Here is a 20,232-nt window from a genome sequence, read left to right as displayed (position 1 = left end):
CTGGAGAAATGTCTGTTTAGGTCTTCTGCCCATTTTTCAGTTGGGTTTTTTGTTTTTTTTGTTATTGAGTTGTGTGAGCTGTTTGTATATTCCGGAAATTAAGCCCTTGTCAGTCGCATCGTTTGCAAATATTTTCTCCCATTCTGTAGGTTCTTTTCATTTTATTTATGGTTTCCTTTGCTGTGCAAAAGCTTACAAGTTTAATCTGGTTCCTTTTGTTTATTTTTGCTTTCATTTCTATTGCCTTGGTAGACTGACCTAGGAAAACATTTCTATGATTTATGTCAAACAGTGTTTTGCCTATATTCTCTTCTAGGAGATTTATAGTGTCCTGTCTTATGTTTAAGTCTTTAAGCCATTTTGAGTTTATTTTTGTGTATGATATGAGGGAATGTTCCAACTTCATTGATTTATATGCGACTGTCCAGCTTTCCCAGCACTACTTGCCAAAGAGACTGTCTTTTCTCCATTGTATAATCTTGCCTCCTTTGTCGAAGATTAATTGACTGTGAGTGTACGGGTTATAGCTCACTTCTTATGCAATAAGATCTGCACTGTGATTTTATTCATCTTGAATATTGTCATATTTTGGGGAAAGATATCATAAGAAAGTTGAATGTTTATTTCTTCTTGAAAATAAAAAGTTTGGCTGACCCTGAAAGAGACATAGATCCTACCTGGGGTGAGATGTGCTTCTGTGTTCAGCTGTGACTATGCTTATCAGCTGCCCCTGATGACTTTCTGCAATGAACTTCCATTAGCTGTTAGATTTCTAAAAATCAAGAAAAGGCAGTCTTTAGGTCTGGGAAGAAGTGGATTTTTAATCCACTTTTTTGTTCACTGTCCCATGTGTCTCATGAAGTCAATGCAGTCTCTGTTTCATATGGTTTTAGTGTCTTTTTCATGAGATGGTCATTAAAATGGTTTGCACATGTATGCAGGGGGTGTTGAAAAGGCAGAATGCACTGATTAAATTTCAACCGGGTAATGGTAATAATAATTACAGTCATAAAATAATCTAGAGAGTTTCACTGCATGTTTATGCACAAGGCACTGTTTTAAGCACTTTGCATATATCATCTCATTTAATGGTCCTTATAAACCTATTATTATCGATATTTTACAGATGAAGAAACTAGAGCAAAGACAGGTTAAGCAACTTGCCCAAAGTTATACACATCTAGTGAATAGCAGAGCCAAGATTCAAATATAGAATGATTTGCCCCCAGAGTCATTGTCCATAATCCTGCAGGATCATATCATAAATGAAATGCTAATGACCTTCCCTTCAGAAGCATGTATGTTGTCATGATCTAGAAGAGTGGTTTCTGGTTTAAATATAACGTAAACCATGAATGTGAGCCACATATGTAATTTTATATTTCTTAGTAGCCTCAATAAAAAAGTAAAAAAGAAACAGATGAAATTAATTATTTGTTTCATTTAGCCCAGTATGTCTAAAATATTATCATTTTGACCTATAATCTACATGAAAATTATTGTTGAGATATTCTATATTCTAATGTTTCATACTACGTTTTGGACATCTGTTGTGTCCTTTGGACTTACAGTACATTTGAAACCATTCCAGCCATATTCCCAGTGGTGAGTGGCCACAGACAGCTAGTAACTACCGTACTGGAGAGCGCAGATCTAGAAAGACCTCGTGAGTAGTATAGTGTTCTCTTCCATTTCAGGAGACTTTTTGAAAAGTTGAAGGGGGTAAAAAGGGAGGATTATTAAGTGAAGGAAAGAGTTTATAATTTTCAAATGTTAAAGAGACTCCATTAAAAAAAAAAAAAGTAGCCACGTATCCCAAAGGAAGGACCCTTTGGTAACAATTGGGTCCGTAACAATAACACAGTTCCCTTGCTCCCTGCTGGGCAGGTTGGGGAGCAACCAGCAATACTTTGAAATACTCTGTGAGCCATCCAAAGATTTCCTCAGAGGTTTCTCTAGCACTACTGAGATTACTGTGTATCAAGGATGGGAAATTTATCATTTACAAGAAACGTAACATAGCTGTTGGTTCTCGTATGATTAACTTGCTGTTAGGAGTACTCTTTTACTGTTACCACTTTCATCAGCATTATTTACTTGGTTTTAACTGTTGAAACATTGCCGGACTTTCATGTGATCATTCGAACATCTCTTTTAAGTCCCTTGAAAAATGTTCACCATCAACTGATGATTTGGGGGCCTGTGTCATTCTGTAGCCCTCTTTAGATTTTATGTCATTTCTAGCATTTGAAACTTACCCCCCAAATGTTAACTCTGTTATAACCTCAGTCTTCTAGAAGCAAGATCTGGGAGTTACTTAGAGAACGCTGTTTTGCTTCTCTGAGTCTTAGTGTCATTATTCCATCCCTCTGTCTGTCCATCTGTCTGTCTGTCTGTCTATCTATCTACCTATCTATCATCTATTTTAAGAAAAAGCCTTAACAGGCCCCTTCAGGTCTGGATGGCCTAGAAGGAAATGACTGAAAAAGAGTCAGCTTCTCCCTGCTTAATGGAAGTTGAAAAGCTTCTTGAGGGTGGGGAGAAGCCAGCAGGGACAAAGGAGATTGGGGAAGAGGGGTTGACTGGAATCTGGAGATTAGCCCTGCCGGTATGACATTCTTGGCAGCAGATGGCTGAAGTTCTTTCAGAATATAACCTTTCTGGCAATGTTTCACTTTAGGTGGTTTGGGGTGCTGTGTCTCTGCACGCTTTGTAATTGCCTGTGACACACACAGCCTTGGGTCTTGGGATTTGAAGAGAGGTGGGTCTGCTGCGGGGAGAGGTCTACAGGAGAGGGAGAGCACAAGAAGGATGGCCAGGACCTGGTGCCCATCACCAGTGTGCAGCAGATGTGGAAACTGGAAGCCGGGCTACTCCACATGTGCCCTCTTTGTCCTGACCTGCTTCATCCTTCCTTCAAAAGGACTGGGAGGGCAGGTAGATTCCTCATTCGTCTCTCAAAAGACCAGCTGATCCCAACTGACATCTTTTTTTTTCTTTTAACTCTTATTTTTATTGAAGTTATTTGATTTACAATGCTTTTTTCGGGTGCACAGCCAAGCAATTCAGTTATACGCATGATTACATACCTATATATTTTTTCAGTTTCTTCTCCATTACAGCTCATTACAAGAAACTGAATACAGTTCCCTGTGCTATACAGTAGGTCCTTGTTGTTTATCTGTTTTATATATAATAATGTGTATCTGTTAATCCCAAACTCCTAACTATACCTCCCCCTCCCTTTCCCCTCTGGTAACCACAGTTCAATTTCGCTGATTTTGTTAGAGAAATGCAAACCAAAACTGCAATGAGGTATCATCTTACAACAGTCAGAATGGCCATCATTAAAAAGTCTACAAATAATAAATGCTGGAGAGGGTGTGGAGGAAAAGGAACACTCCAGCAGTGTTGGTGGGAGTGCAAATGGATGCATCCACTTTAGAGGACAGCATGGAAGTTCCTTAAAAACTAAAACTAGGCTTACCATATGATCCAGCTGACATCTTAGTGAGGGTATTTTACATAGTCTGTGACCATTTTATTCACCGTGTTTGCAGTGTTTTCAGGGAGATCTTTCCATGTCAAGCACCATGGATGTCACCATCTTCTAAAATGGGTACTTAGTGTTCCTTTTATGGGACTGTGCCATGACTCATTTAATCACATGATGATGGGGTTTTCAGGAACTTAGAAAATTTTAAACTTTCAGTGAAAATGTTAGACTGAATGTTCATGTGTCTAATTTTTGCCTATCTGATGATCTCTTCTCGAAGTGGTGTAGCTGGTTTATAGCTTATGCATATGTAACATACCAGATTGCCAATTTCTGCTCCCACCAGCAATGTCTGCAAGCGCACGTGGACATGTTGACTGAGGCAAAACATCTCCTCCTGATCGTGCTAGGTCCAAACTCAAGAGCTAGCTGTATGCTGTGGGGAATCAATCTATCGTTTGAAAGTTCTGACTGAGTGATGTGAACCAAGTTGACTCTTCCACCTTCCTGAATAACACAATATTTAAAAATTGATCCTTTTATCTCATAGATGATCCAAATGGCAGTCTAATGGAGAGTCTAGTCATCTTATGGAAAAAGCATAACATAGCTATAACCAGATTCACATGTGCAGGTTGTCTACTGTAACTCAGAATTCACCTTTCATATTATATCTTTGAAACTGGCATCCTTTGAACACGTTGCATGCGTCCTTTCCCTGGTTAAGCTTTGGGAATAGTTAACATTTCAGCTGCATTTTGTGGTTGGGTAACTCAGGGATGATCAGTGACTGCTGTTGGAGTGCTTTCACCTGCATGCAGAAATGTCTTGGGGAGAAATACAAATGAGAAAGTGATTATTAATTTTTTGCCAAAGTTCAGCAGCTACATCTGAAATAAGATTATAATTATGCTAATTTCAGAACATTTAAGGAAAACTCTCTTTAGTTTAGTGGAGAATTCAGGACTGCAACCCAAGCTCTCTCCCCAAACTAAGGAGCTGTCAAACAACTTTTTTTTCCATACTTTTTAAAGTTGTGAAATAACCTAGACAAAAAAGTATAACACATAAGTATACAGTTTAGGAAAGAATTTTAAGGTGAACAGGCATTAACACTCACATCAAGAAATATGTCATACAATTTCCCATTTTTTATCTTTTCTTGAAACAACTATCTCATTGAAAAAATAATAAAGCCACACATGTCCATGCAGTGAGAAGGCTTCACCAGTTACAAGTCACCAGACTAGCAGAAGCAGTGTTGGAAAAAGAAATTAGGGAACTGGAGGCTTGGAAGGATTAGTGATGGAGAAAACCACGGAGCCCTTGCATGCGTTTTTTTGTAGTTTCTCTGATTCTACGTACTATTTTACTTCTGCCTTAAAATAAACATGGGTGAGATGAGGAACATCTTCCTCACTGTTCTCCACCCAGAGAAGAAAAAAGAAAATGTGGCTGTGTGTTTGCATCTATTTAAGGCACATGCAACAATTCCCTTGTTCTGCGTAGCTTTGTGGAATTTTCTGTATCTCCAACAGAACAATTTTTAAAATAAGTTGAGTTTAGAGGACCCAAAGTAGCTGTTTTTATGTTTCCTGTTGTCTGTGCATTTAGTCTGTTGATAATATTTTGTGTGGTGTTTTTTTTTTTTGATTAAACAGATTGCTGAGCTGAGTGAAATTGAATACATTGAAAACCTACCTCTCCTTCGGGTGCTCAATCTTCTAAGAAATCCAATTCAGGTGAGAGATCCTTAGTAGAGGGAGGAGGGAAGATTTTTCTGAAATTCTTCTTTTTCATGAAGTACTTTTGATAGAACATCAGGAATGTGAATAAGGTGTGTTTCTCTTCATTCTCTATTACAAGGGTAAGCAAAGTAGCACCTGTGCACACCATCGGTGTGAGTAAGCCTGAAATTGAATACTGGTTGCCTACTCTGTGTGGTCATTTGTGACTCACCCGGGAGGTAATAAAGATTACAGGCGGGAGCTACTGAGATTGTAGAGCAGTGTCCCTTTACATTAGAGAATGCACAATGCCTGAGGTGTAAATGAAATGTGGTTCCTACTTTAAAACAGGTCAGGAAAAAGTCTAAGATTAGACACCTCAGGAAATTTGCCTGGGAATAGCTGTGATATTGACATTGTAAAGTGATTATAGAAAAAACAATGTATTTGCTGCTGATTCTTCACCTCTGGAAATCAAAGATCTGTGACTTTTTAAGGATCCCCCCCCACCAAGCGATAGATTCTTTCTCCTGGACTCTGTCCTTCCCTCTTTGTGCATACATCATTCATTCTGTTTTTCTACTTGTATCGTTCACTCATCTTTCCATAAACTCTTGAGTTTGTATGTATCTCTGAGTACCTTTCCTTTTGTTTATGTCTTTTTAAAAATTATTTATTATTTTTTAATTTCTTAATTAAAAATTTTTTTGTGTGTGGGGAGGTAATTAGGTTTACTTATTTTCTTTAGAGGAGGTGCTGAGGATTGAACTTTTGTGTGTGTCTTGATAAACATGTCTGGACAGGCAAAAAATCAAAATGAAAAATAAGATTTTAAAATTAAAACCATCCTTGGGATGAGAATAGTGGCAAGTAATTTAGAAGCATCTCTGGGAAAGAAAGGACTTAAAGTAGCCATCCCTCCCAGTTCCAGACCCATGAAGAGCATCTGGGTGTTTGCATAAACAAACAGCACAAACCTGTCACACATGCTGACTCATTTATATATTAACTCCGCCCAGTCTTGCACACTGAAGTACACAAAAGATACCTTTGTATATTCATTTCATGCGTATTCTTATCTATAAAATGCATCATCCACATAATATCTTTCCCTTCAAAGAGATGTAGCTTCTTATTACCAAAAAACTGTAATGATATTTCTAAAAGGCAGGTAGTCCTAACACAGCAGATGATGGGGAGTGATAAGGGAATTGTTCTATGAATGAATATTATTTTATTATAAAACAAATGCATAAATTAATTATACAAATCAATATCTAAAACAGTGCAAAGTCATAAATAATGAGAAACCAATAACAAATAATTTTTCCTTATTTGTAATAATGAAACTCTTTGGCATTAGAGGATAGGGTTTTGATCACTGGCCATGGAACCTTAGAAGAAATACTTCACATCTCTGAGTCTTACTTGTTTTTCTCTTTAGAAATGAAGATAATCAGAGCTGTCCTGTTTATCTCACAGGGAGATTAACAATATCACACGTTTGAAAAGCTTTATAAGTTACAAGGCACAGTCTGCATTTGTGTTGTTAATATAAGGAGACTGGTAACTGAAAATGTGAAGACGTGTGTGTGTGTGTGTGTGTGTGAGTGAGTGACAGAGTTAGTAGGTGAAAATCCTGTGCTCATGAAAGTAGACTGCTAGTGCTTGTCAGTTTGGGAAAAGGAAGGCAACTGAATAATCCCCTTGATGTTTTAAACAGGAAGAATCTGACTATTGGCCCTTCGTAATTTTTATGCTCCTTCGATTAACAGAATTAGATCAGAAGAAGATTAAAGTGGAAGAAAAGGTAAGTAGTCATATCATTTCATGTGTTTATGAGTTAACAGGCTCAAAAGCTCACTCTGCCTGCTGCAGGACTGGTGTGGTCCATAATGACACACAGAGCAGCACGTACACTCATTATTTATTGGGGGAGTGTTTCCTTGTCTGAGGCTGTGTTTAACCCTCTGCAAAGCGGAGCATCCCCGCAGATGCAGGGAGAGCCCTGCTGTGTGTGCAAGGCTGGCAGCAGAACGGCCGACTGCTAGTTTGGATAAGTGTCATATTTGGAGGGTGTGTGAGTCTATCTGTGTTACTCTAAAAATTCATTTCATAATGAAATGAATTATGATGTCATTCTACCACAGAATTCAAAAAGACTCAAATAAATAACTATTCTGATATTTTAAATCCTTTATTCTGCTCTGTAAGATAATGATTTCTCTGGACACACAGCTCCGGAGTAACCAGACCCTGGCACTGCCCCCCCCCCACCGTACCCGTGGTAGCTGCTGTGTCATGTTTTCGTGACTAGTGTCAGCTGAAATCTCCACTCATGAGAAGTTTCTCACCCCAGATGCAGACTTGAGATGGGAATGAAAAAGCAGGTATAAGGATGCAGAGAGGGAGATACCCCAGTGCATAAATGCCTTTCTGAAACCTTGGTTAAAAATAGGTACAGAAGCTAGTTTGTTATTACTCACACACTCAAAGGCACTTACTAGATTTCTCTTTCCCCTTAACGTTTTGCGAAGGGAATGCAACTTAAAACCACGCATTAGTTAAAGGTGTGGATGACGACAGTGTATTTAGAGGGATGACAAGGACAAGGGAATAGAGAACCGGACAGTACGAGGAAAAGGCCCATATCTCTGAGCAGAGAACGTTATTCTAAAAGAGGAAGAGTTTGGGGTAGAATTTGAGATCTCAGGAATAGTTCTTGGTGAGATGGCATGAGGAAAAATTCTGCAGTAGTTACCAGCCTGGAATCTAGAACTATGAATTTCATTCCTCCTTCTTGTACTAGAAGTTGAAGTGTTTACTATATTAAAGATCATCTTAGACCTTAGAGGTTTTGTTTTTGCTTTTTTCCCTCCCGAACCAGGGAATATATAGAAGTAGGTGGCCAAGACTGAACACAAAGGTTCCTGGTTGCACGTTTCCTAGAACATTTCATGAAAGAAAACCTAAGCCTCATCTTTGTTTTTACAATGAAATGTGTTTTCCCTTCGTGTTTCTAATTCTGGAAAAGGTTATGGCCGTGAATAAATACAAGCCGCCCCCCGAGGTGGTCGCAGCCCAAGATCACATGATCCACGTTGTCAACAGCTTGATGCAGCCACAGAGGATCTTTGACAGGTACTCCTTAGGGGTCTGCGGGGTGGAACTTGGGACGGCCAGCGCAGGACGACCTCGCCATTCCCCTAGCCCTCTGGTTTGTGACTGTTCCGTTCTGACCTCTCTGAGGGAAGGGATCAGGTCTTTTTTTACTTTGATAGGCTGTGCTGTCTCAGGTACAGCGTGTTATCACGTGCTTCAGTAGGGACTCCCTCACTTATGTTTTCCCAGGTATGGCGATGGGTAGATTCAACTTCCCTCTCTCGTCTGGACCCTTGAATGGGGGCTAGCCTGTGACATAGGATGGTGAAAGGCAAAAAAAAAAAGTGTGACAACAAACAGAACCACAGACCTTAGCCTCATTAATGGAGGCCTGTGATGATTTCTATCCATGGTCAGTTTTTCTGTAGCTGTGAGTGAATGCGAGGTACCCCTGCCAAAGAGCACCATGTCCACAGGTTATAGACTGGAGAGTCCCCAGAAGGAGGCCCTGCTCGCCTCGGGGAAACCAGGCACAGTCTTCACAGAGGCTGCACTGAGCTGCAGTCAGCCCAGCAGGGAGGAGTCGCCCAGCTGGGCTGAACACAGGAATAGAGTCTCTCACCTCTAAGTTCGAAGGCAGATTCACCACGATTTCTCCATTTCTTTTTAAACAATCTGTTGAAGCAGATGGCCACTTATGCTATAAGTATAATACAGAAATTCCATCAATACCCAAAGGCATTTTTAAAATACTTGTAAAATCTCTTGGTTATAAATGGCTTCTCTTCTTCATGTGGTTTGCTCCTGTGCTTCACATGGTTGGTTTCCCACAGAGAGAAAATGTTTTGTTTTGCATCCAGGACGTGATTTTTTTTACATGTAATTTAATAATATAGATGTTGACAGTTTTATGTATTTATGGTAGCCCTCTAGGTGAAATGATTTATCATTTATTTGCATACATCTGGAAAAGCACATTTGATTTCAAAGAAGGGCATTTATGTCTTCATTGTATTTCTTTTCTAGTTTATGAGATTGCTAGTTGTTCCATGCTTTTGGGTACATTTATATAAAAATATGTATCAAAGATATTTACAGCGGTATCTGATGAACACATCTTTCTTGATCATTTCTGGCTGTCAGGCAGACAATAGCAAATGGCCAAGCAGCCCCAGCTGCTCCGGGATGGAGCGGTGTTCATTATGAAAAACTCTTGGAGGCAGGAGCAGGCTGGCCATGCCCTTCCCTATCTGGGCCAGGACACAGCTTCCTGGCAGCCCCAGGAGTCAGGCTCCAGGAGAGGGACCTGACTCCTGATCTTGGGACTTTTTGGCTGTGATATTGGCGAATCACTGTCCCCTCTCCTGGTGGGATTGGGGCGAGGATCTAGTATTAAAATGACCTGGCAGAACCTTGACTCTGGCCTGAGATTCAGCGGTAGATTTCTTGCTGTCTCCTATGACAGCATTCTCCAGGGTCCTCTTGTACAAGCCCTGTCTGAACTCTGAAATCAGCCATTTCTCCAAGAAGCCCTGGTTTGTTTTAGTGAGAAGTGGTATTTCCCAATCACAATCTGGATGCTAGAGATAATCATGGCTCCTGGGTTGGCCATTGTTTCTAGGCTTTTTAGTGGACAGAGCTAGGAATGTATTTCCTTCCTTCCTTCCTTCCTTCCTTCCTTCCTTCCTTCCTTCCTTCCTTCCTTCCTTCCACCCATCCATTTTTTTCTATCTATCCATCCATCCATCCCTTTGCCTATTTGCACCTATCTATCTGTATCTATTCAATCTGTTATATCTAATCTGTATCTAGATCATTATATCTATAGATAGATGATAAAATACCTTCTGAATTCATATTGGTACTTACAGTTCAATTTCAAGACTACAGTTGAGCTTTTCCTTAACCTCCTGTCACATCTATATCTCCTTTTCTCTCTCACTGAAGACACAGGAAGATGGAATTTGAATATCCCACAATTACTCAATTTTAAAACCCCATATTACACCCCCACAGTATCAGATTACCAGTGCTAATACTATCACCACTATGATTACTGAAAACATTAAAAACATATTTTGCCTGTGCTCTTCCCACTGACTACCTACCTCGAGTTTTTATTGCAGAAAATATCTGTAACATAAAATTTGCCATTTTAACCGTTTTAAAGTGTGTGGTTCAGTGGCTTTAATTACATTCACAGTGTTGTACAACCATCACCATCATCTGCATCCCAAACTTTTTCATCACCCCAAACAGAAAGTCTGTAACCATTAAGACAGAACTCCCATTTCCTGCTACTCCCAGACCCTGGTAACTTCTAATGTACTTTCTGTCTTTATGAATTTGCTTACTGTATATATTTCATATAAGCGTCAATCACTCCATTTTAAAAATAGTGCACTATGTTTATATTGTCAGAACACATATCCATCACGTACTGTACTTTCTCCTTTGCTGTCATTTAATCCTAGTTCTATGGGTAACTGCATATTGATCTCTCGCCGCCAGCCCTCGTGCTGATGTCTCGAGTCATTCTAGTTGCGTGAAGCCTGTTCTCTAGTAGATTCCTCAGGAAGGGCTGTGGAATCAGTATCTCTTGAACTCTTGTGTGTTGATAATATTCTTTGCCCTTTACACTTGAAAGTCATTCTTGCTATATATAAAGTCCATGGTTCGCATTTTTTTCCTTGAATATATTAAAAATGTTTCTCTTGTTTACTTTCAGTGTAAACATTGCTGTCAAAAATCTGATGACAATTTCGTCTTCTTTCCCTTATGAATCACGTGTTGTTCTAGCTGAACAGTTTTTTTCCCTTTTTTTTTTAAAGTCTGATGATTTTACTAGACTCTGTCTTGGTATTACTGTTACAACATTTGTAGCCCAGTTGTTCCCTGGACTAATATTCTCGGATACATTATATAGTTTGTTTTTTTTAATTTCAGGAAAATTTTCTTGAATGACACTTTAATATTTGCTCTGTTGCTTTGCTTTGTTTTTCTTCTTCTGGAAGAAGATCTCTGGCCTATCCTCCATATCTGTCACTTTCAAAACTTTTTCTCTTTAATCACTTAAAATATTTAGAGGTAATTTTAGATTCACATACAGTTGTAAGAAATAATGCAGAGAAATTCTGTGTATCTTTCACAGTTTCCCCCAATGGTGTTACCTTGCTTAGCTCTAGTAGAATGTCAAAACCAGGAAACTGACATTGGTACAATCCACCAACCTTATCAGATTTGACCAGTTTTGCATGTACTCACGTGTACACTTAGTTCTATGCAATTTATCACATGTGCAGATTGATGTGAGTACCACTCCAGTCAAGATACAGGAGTTTTGTCACAAAGAACTCTTTCCTTCCCTTTTATAGCTACAGCCACCTCCTTCTTTCTCATCTTATTAACCCCTGACAACCAATAATCTGTTCCCCATCTCTGTAATGTTGTCATTTCAAGAAGGCTGTATAAATGGGATCATATTGTATATATATATATAGCCTTTGGGGATTGACTGGTTTTTTCACTTAGCCTCATTCCCTGGAGATTCATCCAAGCTGTGGAATGTATCAGTGGGTCACTCCTTTGGATTGCTGAATAGTATTCCTTGGTATGAATGAACCCAATTAGTTTAACCAGTCATGTCTCGAAGGACATCTGGGCTGATTCCAGTTTTTGGCTGCTACAAATACATCTATGAGGAACATTCACATGCAGGCTTTTGGACATGTCCCAGTTTCAGCCTGCCTGCTTTCCACAGGATACCCACTGTTCTGGGGTTTCTGGGGTTCCCTTGTTCTCAGACTCTGCCCACTGCTCCCTTGTTCTTCCTCCTGCACAGATTCCAGTGCCATAACAGTCTGGTGGGTTTGCGGCTTTTCATCTGGTTTTGTTATACATATTTTCCATGGGTTTTGGTTCTCAAGTTTTCCTCTGAGTATTCAGCGAGATTGAAAAATGATGCTGCACTGCCCCCACTCTTCCGAGAATCTACACCTCAGACGTGTATTTTCAAAATAATATTTTCTTCTGAATTTCTATAAGTTGTGTCATGAGTGGAACCCAAACACTTCAGCACGTGGCAAGAGATTTTATTAATAATTCATCCTTCAGTCTTTTAGACCCAGAAGCCATGCGTAGATTCACATAACATTTCTTATTTAGTAGCCATTACTTTGAGCAAGTTTATTAACCTCTCTGTACTTCAGTTTCTTCCTGTGTTAAATGCGGATCATGACAGAAACATCTTCATTAGCCTCCTGTGATAATTAAATGAGGAAATGCACACAAGACTCCTAGAGTAGTGCCTGGAACATAGTAATTGCTCAGGTAAATTTTAGTAATTACTGTTTTCTTTGTGTATCTGTGTTCTGATTCAACAGGTATGGATGTTAAAGTTTCCCTCTGAGAGGGTAGTCTTACTTCATTTATTTTGAATTTCTTGGCAATACTTTATCAACCAAAAATTAATACCTCTTACTGTATTTTTCCTCTTAAAATTGTTGTTAAAGTAAATTTGGGGGCATAGTATAACCAACTTGCATCTGGACAGTAGGACCATCCTTCTATACAGTGTCTACATAGAGCAGGTGCTGGATTGCTGAACTTACGGTGGTTGTGACCTGGACACTTGCCACCCTGGATACAGTTAACACGCGTGTCTGCCTCTGCCCCGTGTTGCAGCACCCTTCCGAGTTTGGATGCCCCGTATCCCATTCTGGTGTTGGCTGGTCCTCAAGCGTGTGGTAAACGAGAGCTCGCTCATCGCCTCTGCAGGCAGTTTAGCACTTACTTCAGATACGGGTAAGTTTCTTTGTTGGCTGATAAGGCTGTCACATGTCTAATATTGCAAATGTTGGTTATTAATTTTAAGCAAGTTTTTAAAAATGTACATAGAAGGCTTATGAGCATCTTTACTAGGTGTTACACTGTGATATACACTGTAATTTTTTTTTTAACTTTAATTCTCCAAATGTTTTACTTAATTCAACAACCGAAATCACTCTCCACGTGTTGGAAGGTACACGTGGCTTTAATTAAGCCCAGTGGTGTTGAAACGCGGTCTCCTCCTGTGTGTGGTGTGACAACACAAATCACAGTGTTGTGATGGGTGGTGGGTAGGTTTGTGCACCGGTGACAGCCTCTCCTGGTCTCTGCTGGAGCTCATGCTGCCAGCCATCAGCTGCTTCATTTGCACACGGGTCCTCCTCTTTGGAGGCATATTTCCTGAAGGAGGAAGAGGAAGAGGAAGGAAAAGGGGCAGCAAAAGTGTTTCTTTTCCTTTTCCTCAGGTTAGCCTTCAATATACTTTTGGTTTTCCAGAGCAAATATTTTGCTGCGTGATTCCCTAATGACCCAGTTAAAATAGAAGGTTATATCCAAAAAACTAGAACCATCCAAGAAAATCTTCAGCTGGATTTACAGACTTTTTAAAAGTTTTCAGGGAGTCAGATTTAGAATTACTGCTGTGGTCTTTAAAACTGGTTTTCTCTTATTTTTCATCTATGGCAAAAACATTACTTTTAGATTAGTGATGTTTGCCAGTGAGCCGAGAATGTGTCTGCCAAGATATATAGGACAGAAAGAAAGAGAAATGCAAATTATTTTCTAATGCTATTACAGAAAAGTTCCTTCCCTGAAGCTACACATGTTCAAACAATGTAAACACTATTTTAAACAGGTCCATTTATTTAGAGATCTAACATTACATCCCCCATTTGAACAGTTCTAGGATACAAATACATAGAACAATTTATCCATTAGTATATTCTAAACACCTTGAAGCAACAACAATAAGTTAAAACTTGATATTAGAATAAAAAAGTACAGAGTGTCATCATGCTTATATGGTGGTACGGAACCTGTTTTGAAAAATAAGTAAGACACGATGAATGGATGATCCAATTAGAGCAAAAAGGTGTGTCCCGACCACAGTGCTAATACGTAAATCTGGAACCTTTCAGCAAACCGCAGTGAGTTATGGGAGCCAAGGCTTTCTCCAGTTAAAATTCTTTTCACATTTCTGACACCAATTAGGTTGCAGATGGCTGGTAGCCCGTCCTTCATGTTTACTTGTGATGGGCACCGCTGAGGCACTCTGGGTCAGATGTGTTTCTGGAGGTGTTTATTAACTGATCATAAAGATTCTGATCTGGGGGTGAAGGGAGATAATAATAGCTCAGTGATAGGGCACATGCTTAGCATGTGCAAGGTCCTGGGCTTAATCCCCAGTACCTGCACACACCAAAGAAAGTTTCTGGTCCAGTCTGCCTCTACATTCTCTCCTGGATAGGCACCGCCAGTGTTCATTCTTATTAAATCCTCCTTTCACCTATTAGAATATTTATCCATCATGTTTGTGATGATGTATTTAACGCTTGTTTTGCCTGCTCGACTGTAAGCTGACCACCAACGTCAGCTTTGCTTACCACTGAGTTCTCAATGTTCAGCAGGTAGCCAGGCACTTAATAAATGCATGAGAAATATTTGGTAAATGAATGACTAAGTGCTTGAGTGAATTGGTGGAGGAATGAATGAATGCTATTGTATGAAATGTTTAGCAGGGAATTACTGTAATAAGAAGCATAGGTGGTTTCCCCAACTTCCACCGATGGGGATAAGAAGGGACGGAGGGATTTGTCCATCCATTCTTTTGATAAACGTTTATCGGTTTCTTCCCATGTGCTTGACCCTGAAGATACGGTGGGAACAAGACTGGTGAGGTCTTTGCCTTAATGAACTTTGTAATCTGGTGGGGGACTGAGACCTTAAATAGTTAGTGTCATGTGCAATTTGTGTGGAGGTACAAGGTGGCAAAACAAAATCCCAAAATTAGCTTCCTGCTCCTTCACTGTTACCGCTGCCACTGCTGTTTCTCGTGGTGAGTGGGAAGACACTCACAAGTGCCCCCTGCTCACTCACCCACTTCCCTCACAGGCTCAGACGCAGCATCCAACCAGGCACTGGCATCCTCCGGGAGGCAGAGGTCAGGGTTGTTCAGTGGCAAATCATTCTAAGAATTCCATCAAGGCGTGGATCAAAGAGCATATCATTGAATAAAAAAGGTGTTAGCGAACTAGTCATTTCATGCAATGAGAAAGTCAGGTAGTACTACTAATTTAATGCAGCAACTTTCTGATTAAAACAAATGATAAAACTGAAGCACATCCTCAGGAGCAAGTCATTGTTCTTGTTTAGGTTTTCTTTTCTTTTATTCTTTATCCAGCATACATTTTATTGATTTTTATTAACTGAAAAGAAAAAAGGCCATATGTACAGTCTTATTGTGAAACACATAAGCATTTACAAAGGTGCTTTCTCTGCCATTTGTCTGAATCTTTTTTTTCCCTCCTATCTATTTCATTTTCTCCTGGCACTTTTCTCTTCCTTTTTAAATTGCATTGACCCAGAACCAAGACATTCAATGAAATTTTCACATGCTAAGTTGCATATCCAGAGGTATCCATATTAAAACCATAGCTCGGTAGTATAACAAATTATTGGTGTGGCCGAGAGATTGTGCCCTTGTCCAAGGTTCTGATTTTATTATTTGTTCTTGGTTTTAAAAATAGGCTGGATGTTCTTTCTTTACCTGTGTTAGCTGTAAGTGGCATGGAAATAGGCATTTACCACCTTCCGAGTCTCTCCATTTATTTCCAATCTTAATATTACCATGCAGACCTATGGCTTCCTGGAAGCATGCTGGGTAATGAGAGAAACGTACAACAATAGCAGCGTGCGTGTTCATCTTCCAGACGTGAGGCCTTGAAAGTGATCTGAAAAGTCATAGAAGCATAACTTTATGCTTCTTCGTTAGATCTCTGTTTTATAGCAATCTCTATTTTTATGACCTTTTCCATGACGTTGACTACTAGATTTTCCTTTTAGGACTGGACTACAGTGAAGTAAAAGACCACAGCTATTTAGCTAAATGAGATGGTCTGAGCTATGGCTGCCCAAGCACCATCTATTCTCTTGTCCGTTTATGCAGATGTGGCGGACTGGTAGGATGGTGCATCCATTCCCTCAGTCAGTGTTTACTGAGCACCATCCATGTGCCCGGTTCCAGTGAGAAAACTAGAAACCAAGCAGACATGGCCCTTGTCCTCCTGGTAGCTTGCACCTAGTGTGAGATTTAGATGATGAATAAATGCTGTCTAACTGGACAGTTTGTTGGGTACTGTGGTGTGGGAAGGAAAGAGCCTCTGTGACTGAAGTGAAAGATAGTGGGATGTGACTGGGGAGTGGAGATTGCATTCCAGGCAGGCAGAACACCGGGCACATTTGGGTCACTGAAAGTACACTGTAGTGTGGCTGGACTTGAGGTGTGGAGGAAGATGGCAGAAGATAAGACCAGAAAAGTAGACCGGGGTCTGAGCATCAAGAGTCTCTAAGCAGGGGCGTGTCGTGATCACAGCTGCGTTTTAGAAAGTACATCCTGTGGGCAGTTTCGGGGAGGGCTTGGGGAGGGAAGGCTGCAGACAAGATCACTGCTTAGGATATAGTGACGGATGTAGATGGCATGAATTAGAGAGTGGTATGTAGTTACCGGAAAGTGAATAGAGTAGTGGCTTCCTGGAATCTGATGCTCAGACACAGTACGTGCTGGCATCTGCTGTGCTCATGATCTCTTAATTGTGTCCAGCAATACCGACATTTATTTGCACTGAGCATTGGGATTAATTTCATTTGCCTACCAAATGCCCTAGGAGTACCTGGGCTGTTGTGGCTCCCCAGAGAAAGAGCTCCCTAACTAACAATATGGCATGCTATAACGTACTTGAATTTGGATGAGCTCACAGCCAAGCCGCTGCCTAAATATTTACAGTGACAAGAAGTTCGTTATTTCTTGAGGCAATCTGGTCCGGAATTGAGATTCTAAATCTGCATGCTTCTGAATCACACTGAAGAAATGTCTGTGTCCTCGTCCGTCTGCTAGCTTTCTTAGATATCTTTTCTTCTTCCTATTACGTTTTCTTGGGTATATTAACGTTTCATTATTTGGCCTGGCCTTTCCAGATTCCTTTCCCTCCTGATCATGTTCTCCTGTCTGTGGAGATGGTTTGTTAGGGTCATCAATGACAGATGGCCAATGAATTGGCCTTTAGAGTGCTAACCCACTCACCCTTAGTTTAGCACCAGTGTTATATCCTGGGGCTAATTGCTAAGTCAACTCTTTTGTCTGTTAAGTGAAAGTAACAAGGGACTATGGCTCCCATTACAAACCATGATTTGACTAATTTACAGTCATCTAACTAGTAAATTAATTAGTAATAATAAACTTATGGAAATGTAAATTACAAGTGAAATTATATTTAGATACGGGAGAGGAGCAATATTCAAGGTGATGGCCCAGGCAAATTTCTTCCCTAAAGTCTGGTATCATGTTTTTTCTAAGTTTAGTCAAATATTGCTTTTCTATGAAGTATTTCCTTTTTAAAATGTTCGTATTTGGGTGGCATACTACACAGCGAACATTTCCATATGTGAGACTTGGATGACAGATTCAAAAAACCACAGGTCATCTTAGGTCTTTCTTAACAGAAAGTTCTGCAGTGGCTGCCGGTTTTGTCATCAGCATTTTCCGTGTCAGTGAAGCCATCTCTTTATTTACCTGCCTAGAAGTTTGAGTTGCTTCTTTGCTTTGTTTTCTTCTTAGAAATTCTGGACAAAAATCCCTGCCACTCAATTCCTTTGCTGGAAAATGCAAATTCAGTGCAGTGCATAAAGGATATGCTAAGGGTGTGCAGTACAGGATGTCAAGTTACTGAGTTATCTGTCCTGTAGACAGAGGGTCTCAAGTCCCTGCCAAGGGGTGTGGAGGAATGCCAGTGTACCCAAACAGCACAACAAATGTTGTGTGTTTTGACATTCTTCTCTTAGAATATGCTCTCTTTCCTGAATATACAATTTAAATGTAATGTTAAGACCTTCGAATTTATAGGATAGTTAATTCTTGATTATAATGGAAGAGGAACGTGGTATGAGCTATGAAAATCCATTTGTCTTTGACTTTGTAATGGAGAGGATTTTGAGGTTGCGACTTTACCCTTTTAGTGTGATGCTGAAAGGACTTGACTTTGGTGTCATCCTGTTGTTTCTTTCTTTTTTTTTTTTTTCATGCTAGCTATGTAGCTCTGGCTTCAGAGAGTTGCAGGATCCTGTTGTTTCTTACTCACATTACTTATAACTGCTCTGCCTCAATTTTATCCTCTATAAAATAAAAACAGTAACACCTACCTCATGGTTTTCTGTGAGGAGTAAATGAAATAGTGTATCATGTGTCTAATAGCTTGCATCTCTTATTTTAAAACCGTAGGATAATCTAAAGATCAGTTTGCATTCCCAGAACTTAACATTGGGAGGTCAGAATGGTACAAAATCAAGAGTCCTGGCCTAGCTGGGATGCCTGCACTTCTGGGTCTGGGACTGATCCTGGCCTGGTCTCAGACAAGTCATGTTTGTAGTCATCTTAAAATGGAGTTCATCACATCCATTTCATGTTTCATTAATTCATTCATGCTGCAAATATTTAATAAATGCGAGGCATTGGGGATGCAGTGGCAGATGAGATGAGCAAGATGAAGTCCTCCCCTCATGATTCGCACGTCCTGCTGGGGAAGATAGGAAGAAAACAGAGAGAAGAAGGTAGTTTTGGTGATGGAGAGTACTTGGGGGTGTGGCAGGATGGAGTGGGGATGCTGTATCAGAGGGCGAGCAGAAAGGCCTCTCTGGCTGGGCTGAGAATTCCATTCGGCACTGGCGTCCTGGATTCCCATGGGAGGTTCATGCACAGTATCGATACTGTGCGGGGACAGTGGAATGAGCTCATCCCTGCCCTCAGGCTGCGGAGGAGATGGGATCCTGAACAGGGGCTGGGAGGCAGATGGCGGTAGGCACTGAGGCTCTGGAAAGATGAAGAGGAGGTGTGAAATTCAGCGACAGGGAGTCAGGAAAGGCCTTTTAGGGAAGTGATGCTTAAACTGAGTCCTGAAAGACAAGTGAGTCAGCCAGGCAGAGGAATGGGGAGGGAAGCATGCAGAAAGCGCCCGTATATCAGAGACAGCATGAAAACAGTGGGGTGAAAAGCCTGTGGATAATAAATATTGTTATATCTCAAAGTATTATGATGTGGTATCAGAGGAGGTGGTTCAGGAGGTGATAAAGAACAAAGAGTGAAAGTTTGGTGTCTATAATCCGGAATTTGTCTAATCCCTGTAGAATACAGCAAGTGAATGTAGCCGAGCACTGTAAAACCTCAGGGTTTTCACAGTTATGTTACTTATGATTTATGATTTGTGGATCAATTTTAGTATTTTTTTAAACATAGTCTAGACCAAAACTTTTTCCATTTTGAATTTCAAGTTAATGGAACTAGATGAGGAGGTTACCTGCTTTATGTTTTCAGGCCCTTTCACACCACAAGACCACCTTACTTTGGAGAAGGAGATCGAGTTGATTATCATTTCATCTCTCAAGAAGTTTTTGATGAAATGTTCAACATGGTAAGAATGTTCTCAATTTTTATCGCACAAGAAAGACAAGTTCTCCAGTAGAAATATTAGGAAATAGTAATAAGAAAGAGAACAATTATATTTGTTTTTTCATGAGAGATGTGTTCTTACTGAGTTACTTTTTCCTTAAGCATTTAATACATCATTGTTCACATGCTGCTTGATTTTATGATCTTGGAGAAAATATTATAAATTTCCAGTGAAACTAAATAAACAGACATATTAAGAAGCTGGGAGGAAGGACACCACGAAAAGTTCTTTAGATCTGTATTGATCAGGTGCTTCTCTTCTTGATTGGATTTACTCAAGACAAACAATTCTCACAGACCTGCTGGGATGCACCAAGCTTGTGAACTGAGCACTTCAGGGGGTTGGATTGTTCTGTCCAGAGACC

At 40.1% G+C, this 20,232-nt stretch overlaps 1 protein-coding gene across 2 annotated transcripts in view; it reads left to right on the top strand.

Annotated features, from left to right (window-relative positions):
* LRGUK (leucine rich repeats and guanylate kinase domain containing) overlaps positions 1–20,232 on the top strand; it is a 100,755-nt gene that overhangs the window by 29,994 nt on the left and 50,529 nt on the right. For both annotated transcript variants that reach the window (XM_072964441.1, XM_072964439.1), the window contains exons 8-12: positions 5,158–5,238; positions 6,947–7,033; positions 8,258–8,364; positions 13,009–13,128; positions 19,733–19,829. In XM_072964441.1, the coding sequence (XP_072820542.1) occupies positions 5,158–5,238; positions 6,947–7,033; positions 8,258–8,364; positions 13,009–13,128; positions 19,733–19,829 (492 nt within the window). The remainder of the gene's footprint in view (positions 1–5,157; positions 5,239–6,946; positions 7,034–8,257; positions 8,365–13,008; positions 13,129–19,732; positions 19,830–20,232) is intronic.

The sequence above is a fragment of the Vicugna pacos genome, chromosome 7 (genome assembly GCF_048564905.1).
Source record: "Vicugna pacos chromosome 7, VicPac4, whole genome shotgun sequence".
Taxonomy (NCBI): Eukaryota; Metazoa; Chordata; class Mammalia; order Artiodactyla; family Camelidae; genus Vicugna; species Vicugna pacos.
This window is presented reverse-complemented; position numbering and strand designations above follow the sequence as displayed.